We start from the raw sequence: 15893 nt of genomic DNA on the forward strand, positions 1-15893 counted from the left end.
ACGGGGTTTCGAGGGGAAAGGTGTTGTCACGGTTAACTTAAAATAGAAATCGCTGCCTTCCTTTTGGAGAATAACTCTCCTTATGCTGAGTTGTTAAACAACAAAGTCTGGCTCACACGAGCTGCTTATTTTGCTGATGTGTTTGAGCACCTCAACACATTAAACATGTCTTAAACATTAAACATTTCAGACTTTGAAACTCTTATCAGGAGTAAAGCACATCGCCAAATTATCTCATTAGCTTCCCAAATGTCTGTTAAGTGAAACAGCTAATGTTTATTATGAGATATAGTTGTCATATCAGATGTAAATGCAGTTGTGATTCTTTTCATCAGTCTACCGCTAAGGATTAGCATGCAGGTGTGATCATTCTATTCATCAGGATAAGTGTCAATATGTTTTATTAACAGTTCATGTTAGTATTGTGTGTGAACCATTTTGAGAAATAAATTTGGGTCACAGCTTAATTACCATGGGAAAATGTGGGTCCCATGGCCAAACCAGTTGAGAACCACTGGTCTATAAACTTTACATCAAATGGTGCTAAAAACAAAAAACATCTGGTGAGCAGCAGATCTGCAGGCGAAAACACCTGCCTCAAGAATCGCCCCTCATTGGTTAGAGCTGACAGGTGACGATGACTCAAAAAAAAACAAAAAAAAAAAACACTCTTTACAACTGTGTTGAGAAGAAAAGTGTCTCAGAACATACAACACATCAAACTTTAAGGCAGATGGACTACAACAGTCCAGTCTGGTGATTCTTCTCTGACCTTTCTCATTAACAAGGTGATTCTGCCTACAGAACTGCCACTCACTGGATGTTTTTTGTTTTTCACATCATTCTGTGTAAACTCTAGACTCTGCTGTGTGTGAAAATTCCAGGAGATCAGGAGGATCATTTTCTGAAAAACTCAAATCAGCTTGTCAGGCACGAACCACCATGCCCCAGTCAAAGTCACTGAGATCACATTTTTGAGATCACTCCATTCTTATGTTTGATGTCAACATTGTGTGACAATATTGTCCTGTATCTGCATATTTTTATGCATTGCACAAGCTGTTCTATCTTGAATTTATTCTTTACTGGTAAGGTAGAATTCTGAATTTTGTGAACTACTATTTTGTGATCTACTTGACTCTGTTGGATCCAGATTCTTGCCACTAGTATTACTGATTCTGTAGTGTTGTTTGGACTTGTTGGTCTTTGCTAATTAGTGCTCTCAGGTTGCTAATCAACAGAAGTTTCAGTCTCCCTTAAGGTGTGAATTGTGGGGAGGGCTTACTAAGATATATTGAAGGTTAGCGGTCAGAAGCATATGCTGCAATGGATAGAAGCATAAATTTAGATAGAAAATGTTATGTTTAGTAGTGTTTGTTACCTCTTATTGTTCAGTTAGTGTTACCAGTTCCCTCTCAGCCCTACTTAAACTCACTGACCTCACACCTGACTAGGCTACCTAGGTGCCTCAAAACAGTCTCTTTCGTCACATCTCACAGACCCAGAAGCTTTCATCCACAAACCAGAGGCCGAGCTACTGGTAACTTCATCTACCCTCTGCTGTTGTCTCAGTCTCAAACAGCGGTGGTAGGTGGGCACTGAAACCATGCAGTTACAGTTACCTCTCAGATCAGCCTTCTCATCAATGTGATCTACCGCCCTTCAGGTCCCCTAGGAGACATTCTTGAAGAAATGGACAAGCTCCTCACTCTTTTCCCTACCGACAGCACCCCTCTCACTGTCCTCTGAGACTTCAACCTCCCCTCCAACAAGCTCCGGTCCTCTCGCCTTCTCCCTCTTTTGCATTCCTTCTCCCTGACATTCAACAGCTGAACTCCCACACACAAGGGAGAAAATGTCCTGAACCTGGTCTTCAGCTGCTCCTCTCCAGCTACAGACATGAATGCTACCCCACTCCACATCTCTGATCATCACTTGGTACCCTTCACCATCACCCTCCCTATCCTGCCTACAACCTGCTCTCAATATTTCTCTGCCACTCACCGAAACCTCCACTCTATCTCCCATTCCTCCTGAGCTTCCTTCCACCATATCATCCCTTCCAGACCCTGACTCCTTCTCCTCCCCACCACTGGAGTTAACTAGAGACACTTTCTTCTCCTCACTTTCCTCATCCAAGGACCTCCTCTGCCCTCTACCTTCTAAACCCAGGAAGATTTCTAGCCCTGTTCATTGGCTATCGGATGTGTTGCGCAGCAATCGGAGAGAATTAAGAACAGCAGACTGAAAGTGGAAGAAATCACAACTCGACAGAGATCTTCTCTTACTGCACTCTCCTGTCCAAATTCTCCTCTGAAGTGCCTTCTCCACATCATCACTTCACTACATAACCCGAGGGCTTCTCCTGCTCCGTCTTCCCTGACTGTTGAAGACTTTGCCACCTTTTGTGATGCAAAGATTGAAAAAAATCTACCAGACCATCACTCCTACCCCAGCTCCTACAGTACACACTCAGGATTCCCCTTCTCTTACACTGGCAAATTTTACTAAACTAGCAACAGAAGAGGTCCTGCAAGTCATCTTATCCTGCAATCCTACCACCCGCCCACTGGATCCAATCCCTTCTTCAATGCTCCAGACCATCTCTGGGAAGCTACACGCTGTTAGATCAGCCAAACTGTCATCAGTCCTCATCCTCCTAAACCTTTCAGTTTAACAAAGTCAACCACAAGACTCTCTTGTCTTGGAGTTCGTGGCAAAGGATGGCATTTTGCCTCCCACCTTGAGGGTTGGTTATATCAGGTGATGTGGAGGGGATCCACATCTGACCACACAGACTCTCCACTAGTGTCCCACAAGGCTCAGTGCTTGGTCCTCTTCTGTTCTCCCTCTATACTTTGTGATGGCGGGCGGGTGGCCCGCACACAAAAGGTGCACATCACTCCTTGGGGCTCTCTAAAAGCTACCGTTACCAATCCTCTGTCTCCTCAGTGTGCCGCTACATGGAGATTGCCACACCAACCTCGGAGACGACCTCACCTGCACTCAACCTCACCAGTCCCTTCACATTTGAATTACTGCTGCACAACTTGTCGCTGTAAATAAAAGAGCACGTTCCCCCAACCAACAACCTCTCTTTGCTGTGTTCCTTTGTGTACCAAGGTCTCGCTCGTCGCAACTTGATCTGCTATGTGGATAACTCTCAACTCATCCTCTCCTTCCCTCTCTCAGACACTCATGTTTCCATTCAGATCTCAGCATGTCTGGCAAACATCTGACCATGGATGGCAGCCCATCAGCTGAAACTTAATCCCAGCAAAACTGAACTGCTGTTCATCCCAGTTGATTCATCCCTATGTTAGGATTCTGTGATCTCCCTGGACAACTCTTCAGATCTCACCTTTGGTCACTGTACGCAACCATTTCTCCTTTACAACACTGGGAGGAGTTGTCCATTTCTATCCATACAGGCCACTCAGGTAGTTGTTCAGTCCCTCGTCATTTCAAGTCTGGACTACCTCAAATTGCTTCTGACAGGTCTGCCTCTGAGGGCCATTTGACCTCTGCAACTGATCTAGAATGCAACTGCACAACTTATTTTCAACCTTCCGAAATTCTCCCACACCGCACTATTGCTACGCTCCCTCCACTGGCTTCATGTAGCTGCCAGCATTAGATTTAAAAGACTGCAGCCCACTTTCCTCAAAGCACTTATCACACCCTTCCTGCACCAGGCTCCCTCCAATCCTCTACCACTGCTCAACTGGTCCCCCCACCTCTCAAGGCATTTGTCAAGATTTTTCTCTGTTCTGGCACCTAGGTGGTGTAATGAACTTCCCCTATGAATGAACAGCTGAGTCACTGGCTGTCTAAAGACCTACCTCTTCCTGAAGTACTTATCTCATGTTGTCTGTTTTCTTTTCTTACTATATTACCTCCCAAAGAGAGTTTTTTTTAGACTGATGGTATTCTTAGTCCGTGATCTAGTGAACCAATATCAGGATGTATTTATTGATAGAGACTTCAAAGCAGTTCCATAAGGCGCTCTTGATAAGGACGTCTGCCAAATGCCATAAATGTAAATGTAATGTAAATGCCACATGACTGTCTGATTAGATAACTGCATGAATGAGCAGGTGCACTGATGTTCCTAATAATGTGGTCAGTCAGTGACTGTATGGTTCACGTCATAGTTTCAGTATGTACCTCCTTTATTTCCTGATCTTCCTGTTCTTCAAACTTTTGGCCCTCCTTTAGACTGTTTGATGCTTCTGCTGTATCAGCATTTGGAGAAACTTCTCCAGGCTTTACTTGTTCTTCTGTGTGAATGTCTGTTATATCCATAGGTTCTGATGGTAAATTCTCCTGGTCATGTGTTGTGGGCTCATAATCATCAATGTCATTCCCCAATTCTTCACCATCATCTGCTATCACTTCTAGCCCTTCAAGGTCACTGTCTGAATCCATGCTTTCAACATAGCTGTTGCTCACACTTCTCTTTTCTTGTGTATCTGCACTTGATTTTGTAGCTTCATCTTTAGCAGCTGAGCTTGAGGAGTGGCATGAATTTGAGAAAGTACTAGAGCTCTCCTTGGATTTTTGAGAATCTTCAGGCTCTTTTACGTGGTGACTCCTAGAAGAGTGGGTCTTCTCTGATGAATGTCTTCTTTTGGGGCTAGAATGGGTCCTCTCTGATGAACATTTTCTCTTGGGGCTAGAATGAGTCCTCTCTGATGAGTGTCTTCTTTTGGGGCTAGAGCGAGTCCTTTCTGATGAGCATCTTCTCTTAGGGCTAGAGTGGGTCTTCTCTGACGAACGTCTTCTCCTGGGACTAGGAGAGTCCCTCTGAATGCTGTGCCTGCCTGGACTAGATCTTCTGTGAGAGTGAGAGCGCCGGGATTGTGTTCTGTAATTAACGTCTGCCTCTCTGCGCCATAAGCAAGGATACCAAATTATATATATATATGTGGAAAAAAAAAAAACTGAAGACAACTGATAAATATATAATCATGCTAGAGTCTACAAAATGCATGACAACCACCTATATTCATATAACTACTGGAAAATACAGGAAAACTACTTGCCTTAATGAGTTATATTCACAAGAGAAGGTGACTTGAATGAATTTGCCTTTTAATTTCAGTTGATTGGCTGAGTAGTATTCGACCAATTTCTTGGCTTCTGCTAAACTAGTCATTTCCACAAAACCCTGTGGAAGAGATGAACTGAAGTGAATAAGTGAACTTGGGGGGGGGGGGGGGGGGGGGCGCGAAGGAACACCTGACAGTTTGGTTCAGGACTGCAGTTATTATGAATTAATTGCCCAAAAAGGCCCACTTTGCCATTACCTTTTTTAGAGTTTAGATGATTTTATAGTCATATGTGATTTTAAATGAATTGCATCACAAATTCAAATAAGCAGGAACATGTTATCTTACAAACTAATAAGAATTTTAACAGTGAGTGCTAAAGATATGGTAATTTTGTTCATATTCATACTTCAACATAAAATCCCAATTTCCACACTAATGAATATTGAACATCCACATATGCAATGAACGTGTTACCCGGTTTGGCAGAAACAAGGATTTTTTGACAGATCCAAAACGTTTAGCAATGGCAGTCAACTCTGCAGTGATACCATCTCCAGCAGGTAATGGTGTGAAGCTTACAACTCGAGAACTTGGCTAAAAAAACAGAAACAAAAATGACTGGTCAACTGCGGAATTAAAATATACAGTGTTTATAGTATGTATATACAGTATGTATATTTAATATACACTGATCAGCCATAACATTAAAACTACTCACAAGTGAAATGAATAACATTGATTATCTCGTTACGATGGCACCTGTCAGGGGTGGGATATGTTAGGCAGCAGTTCTTGAAGTTGATGTGTTGGAAGCAGGAAAAATGGGCAGGCGTAAGGATCTGAGCGACTTTGACAAGGGCAAAATTGTGATGGCTAGATGACTGGGTTCGTGTATCTCCAAAACGGCAGGTCTTGTGGGGTGTTCCTGGTATTCAGTGGTTAGTACCTACCAAAAGTGGTTCAAGGAAGGACAACCGGTGAACTGGCCACCCATGACCCTGTTGCCACTTTTGGACCCAAGGCTCACTGATAGCCCGTCTGATCCGATCCCGCAGAAGAGCTACTCGAGCTCAAACTGCTGAAAAAGTTAATGCTGGCTATGAGAGAAAGGTGTCAGAACACACAGTGCATCGCAGCTTGCTGCATATGGGGCTGTGTACCTGCAGATCGGGCAGAGCGCCCATGTTGACCCCTGTCCACTGCCAAAAGTGCCTACAACGGGCATGTGATAATCAGAACTGGACCATGGAGCGATGGAAGAAGGTGACCAGGTCTGAATCATGTTTTCTTTTACATCATGTGGACGGCTGGGTGCATGTGTGTCACTTACCTAGGAAAGAGATGGCACCAGGATGTACTATGGGAAGAAGGCAAGATGGCAGAGGCAGTGTGATGCCCTGGGCAATGTCCTACTTGGAATCCTTGGGTCCTGGCATTCATGTGGCTATTACTTTGACACATAACACCTACCTAAACATTGTTACAGACCAAGTACACCCTTTCATGGCAACGGTATTCCCTAATGGCAGTGATCTCTTTCAGCAGGATAATGTGCCCTGCCACACTGCAAAAATTGTTCAGGAATGGATTGAGGAACATGACAAAGAGTTCAGGGTGTTGACTTGGCCTCCAAATTCCCCAAGCCAATCAAGCATCTGTGGGATGTGCTGGATAAACAAGTCCGATCCCTTGAGGCCGCACTTCGCAACTTGCAGGACTTAAAGGCTCTGTCTTGGTGTCAGATACCACAGAACATCTTCAGAGGTCTTGTGGAGTCCATGCCTCGACGGATTATTAGGCAAGTGTTTTAATGTTTAATGATGGCTGATCGGTGTATACAATATTTAATAATAATAATAATAATAATTATACATACATACATGTAAAATCATACACACGCACACACAGTACTGTGCAAAAGTCTTAGACACCCTATTTTTTAGTACAAATTTTGTTAAAATAAAACTGTTATTATTTATTTTATTACTTCTACATTATTGATTCAGTACAAAAACTTTTTAGATTCCAAACATTAGTTTTCCAGCACAAAATTTAATGTTACAGAAAAATGTTTGTATGTCAGTAAAGAAAGCAGCATATTACGTAAGAGACCACTTTTCAGACAAAAAACATAATGAAGGCTGCTGGGTTTTGCTGAAAAAAGAAGAAGCAACTGTGACATCAAAGTCTCCAGAAGAACTGTGGCTGGTTCTTTTTTTTAATGTAGAAACATTTAAATTTATATATATATATATATATATATATATATATATATATATATATATATATATATATATATATATATATATTTTTTTTTTTTTTTTTTTTTTTTAAGTAATACTAAAAAAATTATTAAAGTAATATTAAAGCATGAGGTAGGGTGATCACATACACACTACTATTTAAAAAGAAAATAAATTTGAGAGTATGGCTATAATATAATAATACCTAATAATTAAAAAAAAAAAAAAAAAAAAAAAAAGAGTTATTATTATTATTATCTGAAGTCTGCAAAGATAGAAAATTCAACCTGCTTTTCCTGAACTTTCAAAGGGTTTCCTGCAAAGTATTTTACTATATCCTCTGACTGGTCTTTTGATTGCATTTCCACATACGCCTAAATACATACATAAGCAAATGAGTAAGTGAGTAAGTAATTAGCAGACATGTAAATAAGTATACATACTAAACAAAATACATCCAGCCATACCATTCTAGGGAACATTCCTATTTGCACAACTTCTCCAAACTGTCCAAGCAATTTTCTCAAATATTTTTCTTCCACTGTATTAGTTTCAAATTTAACGCAGATCACTTTGCCCTGTGTTCACATGCAAATTTAAATTATTTTAAGTCATATAAAATGAAAGATGAAAGACAGAAATGGCAACATTAAACCTACTTCATTTGTCGCTTGTGAAATCTTCATGTCTGAAGTATTTTCTTTTGAGGTTCCATCTGGTATGAGATACAGCACAATTAATGTGATATTATGAGAACTAACATTTTTAACATGCTCAGGAAAAGATGAGGACCTTTACCTCTTCTGTCTGTGGCGGTGTGACCATCATTTCTAATAAAATTACAAAAAATTTGTCAGAAAAATAAGTGCATTTTAAAACTTTGTGCAATAAGAGCATTTCCATTTCTTGACCAGATTTGTTTACCTTCTAGAAGATTGAACAGTCCCATCCCACTCTGGGTACCTACAGAAATGTAATCACTTTTAATGTAAATTCATCTGTAATCCACTTAACATTATAAATATTTAAAGTATTTTAATAAATACACTGGCACAAACTATTGTTCTTGTCTCTCTATATTTAACAGCTGCATGTGAAGGGGCTACACATCTAGATCGAATACAGTTTTGGTGATTTCTACATGCCATGACAACTGAATTCCCTATAACCCAGTCATTAATCAAGTAAATGTCTGAAGCCATTAAGTTGAGTCTGTTGAGCCCTGTCATCTCTAAAGATATCTTAGTAGTCAGAGAAATAAGAAGAGCCTACAAAGAGTATTACCCACTGTGTTTAAAGTTTTCAAATGACTAGAAAAGGTATATTTTCTAGTGTAAAATGGAAAGTCCATTTTAGAGCTGAGTAAAAATATTTAAACATTGTAACAGTACATTCAGTAATATGGCTGCTGAATTGATTGAATGCTTGACTTACTTTTCCATAAGGTCAAGCTGGCTCTTAGCATGCTGACCACTTGTAACATGCACAGACCAGTCCTATAAAAAAGAAATACACTGCATACATCCGATAGCACAGAATTATAGTAGTGTTTATCATATCAATCGCAGGAAGCTTGAATAAAAACATTTTGTGCAATGTATGCATGTATGTATGTATTCAGCAATACATTCAGCATGATCTAGTTATTCAGCCTAGGACATAAATGTTCAGATTCCATCACAGATTGCAAAATAGTAGTTTTTTCTTTCTTTCTTTCTTTTTAAAGCTTACTTTAGCTTATCTGCTTTTTCGGTGATAAATCTGTGTTAATTTGAACATCTTAGCTGGCACTCTAGGTACATAAATATGAGAAAATGTAATAAAGCTGTCTCTACAAAAACTACTTACCTTTTCAGAAAAGACAGTGATGTTGCAGAGAGCACACAAGTAAGGAAAAACTGGGGGAACGGTGCCATTGAAGTCTGAGGCCTCTGTCCTGGTTGGCACCTTGTAAACTTACAGGACATTGAAATAAATTAATACATTAAGAAACCCATTGATTGGTACAACAATGGACTTTGATGGGTATGAAGACTAAATGATACTTATTGTAAATTTATTACACAAACCATAGTAGGAAATTGGTTCATGTTATTATTTAAAAACTATTCTGAAACAACACTCTAGTCTGTTCAGAACATTGCACTATACCGGCCCTACTATTTTAGACGGTATTACACCACTTACATTAGTCATGTTAATGCTTTCGCATGTGCACCGTCAACACACTGAATGAATGCAGAAAATATGCAGAGCCATCTTGTGCATGTAGTTAAAAGCAAGTACGACCCCAGCCTGAGTGATATAGCACCACCAAAACATGAGATTATGTGACTTTTAACAAGTTCATGAAGAGATGAGGACTTTTACCTTCCGAGCTTTCATTCCTGAAATTACAAGAATATAACATTAGACTTATGCATCTCTCCTTCTGAAACAGTATGACACATTTTAATGGGTAAAAAAAACACAGGACAAGGACACAGGACACAGAAGGAGTGAGGGAAGAAAAAGAGAAATGCACAGTACCAAAGGAAATTCATCTTGTTAATGTTTAACAGTATAATAGTAATAAAAATGAAAGCTGCGAGCAGCATTTTTGGGGGCCAAGCAAACAGACTTGGTGAGCTGCCCATTCACAGATGCGCTACAATTGTTGCTTAAGTAATCACAGAAAGGCAGAGCAATAACTTTAGGCAAAGGGATTCAAGAATGATTTGTAGTTTCACTCATGATGTGTATGTTTTGACCACAGACAGTGATGGAATTCTCTGACTGTAGGAGGAAAGGTCTAGATAAACAAACGGGCAGCAGGGTGGCATACTGCTGTGACCTGTGGTGTCGTCTGTTGCTACTTTGACCTTTGGTCATGATTGCTAGTGCTCTGACCTGAAAATGTTTTCTTCTTGCAATTTAAAAACATATAAGGTATTTATGGTTTCTCTCATCAGTCTGGGCCTTTTCCCCCCACTCTGTGCAAGTATCTGCACCAAACTTATATCTGCCTTATATTATGTTTGCGTTTTTTTTTTTTTAATTAAAAATTGCTCAATAAAAATGCTATTTGATATGAAACCCTGTCAGTCATATGTTGTCTGTATAATAGCACATTGAATGTCTAGAATGGCAGTAGGCAGTTGTGTAGACAGGTCTCAAAAGGACGTGAGCTAAATTTCTTGAAGATTTGACAAAATTTGGCAGAGCAGTAGCAAACATGGCACTTAGATGGAAGCATGTTATTGTAACTTTTGACCAGTAAGTGGCGCTGTCATGAAATAGCCCCAGGGTTTGTGTCAGTGTGCAAGGTCATTGCTCAGATACAGCCTAACTTCCTGTTTGGTGGCTTCACCGTCTGATATGTTGGCACATTACAAACCTTATGGAATATCCTTCTTTTGACAGCCTTTGTCCAGGTTGGTCTGAAGATGATGTATGCCAAATTTGGTGTTGATTGGATATGATTTGTAGGAGGAGTAGCAAAAACAGTTTTTGACAATATCCAAGATGGTCAACAGGAAGTACATTTGAATTACAGACGCTGATGTGCATTCACTTCAGCATACTCCAGGGAATTATAGGAAAAATGAACTGTGAATTTAGCACAAATTCTTCAAATGATATAAGGAAAAAGAAAATGAAGGCTGTCACAGTTCTTGACCACAAGGTAGCGCAGATACGAAACTTCTTGACTACATTCAGGGTGTGGTCCTAAAGGTACTTATCAAGTTTCGTGATGATATGTAAATGCATTGCTGAGATACACCCGCACATCCTGTTTTTTGGCATTTGCAAGTGTGTTACAGGAGAACAGTTTTGAATATCAAAATTCCTTTGATAAGTTTTGTTCAGACAGGTCTCAAGATGATGTGAGCCAAATTTGGTGAAGACTGGACAAAATGTGTAGGAGGAGTAGTGAAAAAATCCCAAGATGTCTGACAAAATTAAATTGACAAAATCTAATTAGGTGGAAATTGGCATCATAGTTTGCACTGAACTCGTCTCAACCCAGGGAATCCAGGGATGCCTTTTAAATTTCGGACAAACAGTTCAAAAGTTATGACCATAAACCTAATTCCAAATTAGGCCCAAATTTGACCCATTGGCACTGGCAGCACTTAGCCCAAATTTGGTCAGAATATTCCTTAGACTCTTTCCAATAAGTGTGCCAAATTTCACAACTTTTTACCAGACAGTTCTATGGGCTGACATAGACACCCTAGCCAGAAAAAAAGAAGAACAACAACAATCTAATAATAAGAAATGGAAGAAGAACGATAGGGAGCTTACGCACGTTCTGTGCTTTGCCCCCTAACGAATGGGCCAATGAAGCAGATGCCTGTACTAATTCACGATCACGTCCCAAGTTTTGTCCAATACACATCATTTTAAATCAGTGCGATTTTACTGTAAATTGTGAAACCTGTTCTGATTCTGTTCAAATCAGTGAAAAACAATTGAACTGTGATTAAAGTTCTTGTCACAAGATTTATTTACCTTCTCGCAGATTCGATATTTTGTGACCACTTTGGGTACCTACAGAAAAAATTAATGATAAATTCACCAACAATGCCAACTTTAGTTGAGCACCTGTTATCTTCTAAAACTATATTATATTATATTATATTATATCATATTATATTATATTATATAACATAAACCACACAGCTTTTACAGCTGAGGCATGCACTTACTTTTTCACAAGTTCAAGCTGACTTTTAGTATGCTCACGACCCCGAACATGAAAAAGCCACTCCTACAAAAAAGCAGGGGGGAAAAAACAGCTACAGCAAATACAGTACAATAAATATGTCTCGCAGCATGTTCCAGATAATTAGCCTCGTAACTGACAGGATTTTTTCCCCTTGTGTCTTACACCAAGGTTATATTTGTTAACAAACAATGCCAAACCATTTAGTAAACTAAGATGGCAACAACTAACCTGAAAATGACAATGAAGCAAAACTAAAAATGCTCCTGAAAATAAATGAAATTAAATACAAGGGGGCATAAATAATTTTTTGTTTTTAATTCTTAAAAATATGGTGAATTTTAGGTAATAAATGCAGAAGGAAATTAGCGAAGTTTAGTTGTATTTGATGGCAACATTTCGTGCCACACCCACTTGATACAAAAACATTAGCCTACTGAAAAAAGCTTGAGTTCTGGTTGGATTTATAACTTCAGCAGAAATTGTCAATAGAGATTGCCAGTTTTCCAAAATCTAACCATGATTTTGACAGAGTACCTCATAATATCAGAATAAATGGGCTGATTACTGTTAAAATTAAAATTAGCATTTTTTTTTAATGTTATACAAATCTGTGTATTTTATTCTCTATAGATCTGGCAAAAATGAACTCTGCCCATAGAACTAAAATTATTAACTAAAATATAAATAAAATGGAGGAGAAATATCAATATGAACTTAAAACAAAAAAATGGATAAATCCATACTAAAAATGAAACCAATTTAAATTGCAAATAGCAATATATATATTAAATAATATAAAAAATATAACACTCATGGGCTGAAGTACAGATATTATAGCAACAGTGTTTCCCAATAAACTTACCGGAGTGTTCAAAGCTGATATTAATTTACATCTTTAGCTGGTTTGGTGACAAGATGGTAATGAGAGCTGTATGAAAACTCAAGATGCTACTTACCTTTGTAGAACGGACAGAAATGTCACAGAGACAACACACATGAGGAAAAGCCGGGGGAATTTTGCAATTGAAGTCTGAGGCCTCCTTCCTAGTAGGTGCGATAACAGGTGGCTCTAATCTCAGGGAAAGGAGAGGCCTCGGTCCAAAATCAACAAAAGAGCGTGACGAAGCCCCTGGTGATTCTTTGGTATTGCAATATGGGCCAGTTTCCTTGGAGAGGCTGCAGTCTGAAACATTGCTGCACTTAGTGCTGGAACCACTGGTAGCAGTGGTTAAAGAACTCATTCTTCGAGGATTCCCCCAGCGGTCTTGCCAGGTTTGAACTTGCTCTGGAGGAAGAGGGTACACTGGATGTGCGGGTCGATCAATCGGATACTCAACAGGTTCGGTGTGGCTACTACCCTCCCGGGGACGAGTCGAGGTATTGTCAAGAGGCTGACTTATGCTGGGCCTAGATGATGAAGCATTGGACAATTTACGTTCTTTGATCTGTAAAAGCATTTTGGAAAGTGTCTCGACCGTGAAGAGATGCTCAGGAAGTTCTGCAAGGTGGGCAATATCGCTCGAGTCCAGTCCACAGCTGTGCAGAAATGACAAAGCCATCCCGGGTAAGTGGACAGGAGAGTCTACAGTTCTGTTGGAAGATGTTGTAGAGCATTTTTGCTCCTGAGACGAGGATCTAACGCCTGGCCGGTACTGTCTCCTGTACGAATCTGCATACATGTCTTGATGTGATTGAAAGTCATCGTCTGTGTTCGTGTAGGGGTATTTCTGAGACATGCTGCAGGGCTGGTGAGACGACAAAACAGCAGACAAAGCAACTACTCAGCAAGAGTAGTATTCAAAGAAGAGAAGTTGATGCTGGTTGAGTTGCAGACTATCATTCACCTGTTAATAAAGGTTGTAGATGAGAAGAAAATCATGCACTCAAGGTCCTTCTCGTAGCCAAGTAACGAGTCAACAAACTCAAACTTACCTCCAAGCATCAGTGAGACATAATCATACAGATGTTGGTGCATTATGCAATCATGTCTGACACACCATGACACAGGGATTCTGAAATGGGTGTGTTGATAATTGCGAGGATAGCTAGATGCTGTTTCCTGTTCTGTAAAAAATTTTCAAGGCAGGCATGTGTTTAGTAAAGATCTGCAAACAAAGGTCTTCACTGGTCTGTTTAAGGATTAATGGAGTTCTCACAATAAAAAAGTGTGTTGCAGACTAGACTCCTGCTGTCGCCCAAACAAGTCCACCAAATTGGAACACATTCTCCTCTTGAAACAAAGAAATAGCAGCTAGAATAAAATAGAGGCTATCGTTTTGCATACCAGACCATCCCAACATCTGAGACTCTCTAGCTGGCTGGCTACTTCACTTGATAGATCTACACGTCAGGTGGTTCCTACCCACAGTGATAAGACTGTAACAAGTCACTTCACTGCCAGAACTGCACAAATACCTTACTAGCATTGCACTGATTACTAAATGAGGAAGAAAACATGACGGGTATGCTGTTCTAGCAAATAATCAATAACGTGGTGGTGTGTAATCACCCCAAAGTTGATTATTTTCGTATAACGTTAAGTTCCGAAGTGTTATTCCTCTTATACCACAGTAATTTGTCAACAATTACAATTTTTCATTTAATAATATGACAGGGCATACTGTTTAACTGCTTATAGTTACATTTAATGTTGTGGAACGTCCACAACACAAGCTCCTGTTATCACTTAAGTTACAACAGCTATAAACATTCACTCCCTCACCACCACATTTTTACTTTCACTTAAAGTTATTAAGTCAAAAATGCAGCTTGCTATTTAACAGAGAAACCACAAAGCGTAAACTCTTCTGTCCTGAGGACTCTCCCATGATGGAAAACTTACCGTCATTATAAGGCGCTGACACCTGACATTCCTTCCATGAATGGTAAATAAGCTTTTCCTTAAAGCAACCTTTTTCTTCAATGATTATATGTATATGGTATACTGTGAATGAGCTGTTAAGGAGTACATTAATATAAACCTGTGCTTTGAACTACAACCGGAATGAGACAGAGTAGTAACAGTTTAATTTTTTTTTTTTTTTTTTTTTACTGAAGGCCATCATCAACAATGAAGATGCTATACAAAGTCATAAGGCTTTTGCAGGATTTCATTGGTCAAAAGTAGAGCGGCTTAAAATATCAATATAATCCTTTCATGTGTAAATTATTAAAACACATACTCAGATTCTTTAGATTTTATTAGTTTCTATTACTCAAAATTGCATGTCATATAAATTTGGAAGGGATAAATACCGACATTTTCAATAAGACTATACGAGCTTCATGCATTAGCTTCACACGTCCCTTCAGGGTACCTACATAGCTAGCTAGCTAACTAGCTACGTTTTACACTTTTGACTGAATTGGTTTTTCATCTGCAGCCATGTACCTTTCGATTAAACACCAAAACTGAACTGGCGATAGAGACAAACAAATTAAAAACAAACAACTGTAACTTACCTTTTGTTGAATTTGGTGAATGTAGCCTAGCAGGACAGCTAACGTGAATTCCTCCCGCAAGAGAAAAAATAGAACATGAGGCAAAGTAAAAGCCTCCATATGACACGGATTAAAAATACATAACACACTCAAATATTCACTCCGAGGGGTTGAAATTCACTACAAGAAAGCTGTCATTTAAGGTTTTTTTTAAGAAAGTTAACATTAACACTTTAGCGCGGTGATTCAATTTTTAGACATATGAGGTAAATACTACTGTCACACTGGCACTTTCCACACACACAAAACTAAAACCAATTACATAATGTTAATATGGAGTTTTGAATAATGTTGTCTCGTATTAGCCGAATTTTTCTTTCATTCATCTTCACTAAGTGCTTTATCCTTCTCAGGGTTGCGGTGGATCCGGATTCTCTCTGGGAA

At 39.3% G+C, this 15893-nt stretch overlaps 1 protein-coding gene across 1 annotated transcript in view; it reads right to left on the bottom strand.

Moving 5' to 3' along the window:
- Positions 1-15608, bottom strand: part of LOC113529108 (serine-rich adhesin for platelets-like) — a 37460-nt gene extending 21852 nt beyond the window's left edge. Inside the window, 15 exon segments of the mRNA XM_053235281.1 lie at positions 4168-4888; positions 5046-5170; positions 5529-5655; positions 7556-7671; positions 7765-7875; positions 7957-8012; positions 8096-8127; positions 8222-8260; positions 8732-8793; positions 9146-9252; positions 9668-9684; positions 11792-11830; positions 11989-12050; positions 12965-13852; positions 13941-15608. Coding sequence (XP_053091256.1) covers positions 4168-4888; positions 5046-5170; positions 5529-5655; positions 7556-7671; positions 7765-7875; positions 7957-8012; positions 8096-8127; positions 8222-8260; positions 8732-8793; positions 9146-9252; positions 9668-9684; positions 11792-11830; positions 11989-12050; positions 12965-13744 — 2394 coding nt within the window. The 5' untranslated portion in view covers positions 13745-13852; positions 13941-15608.
- Between the last annotated feature and the right edge of the window lie 285 nt (positions 15609-15893).

The sequence above is a fragment of the Pangasianodon hypophthalmus genome, chromosome 7 (genome assembly GCF_027358585.1).
Source record: "Pangasianodon hypophthalmus isolate fPanHyp1 chromosome 7, fPanHyp1.pri, whole genome shotgun sequence".
Classification (NCBI taxonomy): Eukaryota; Metazoa; Chordata; class Actinopteri; order Siluriformes; family Pangasiidae; genus Pangasianodon; species Pangasianodon hypophthalmus.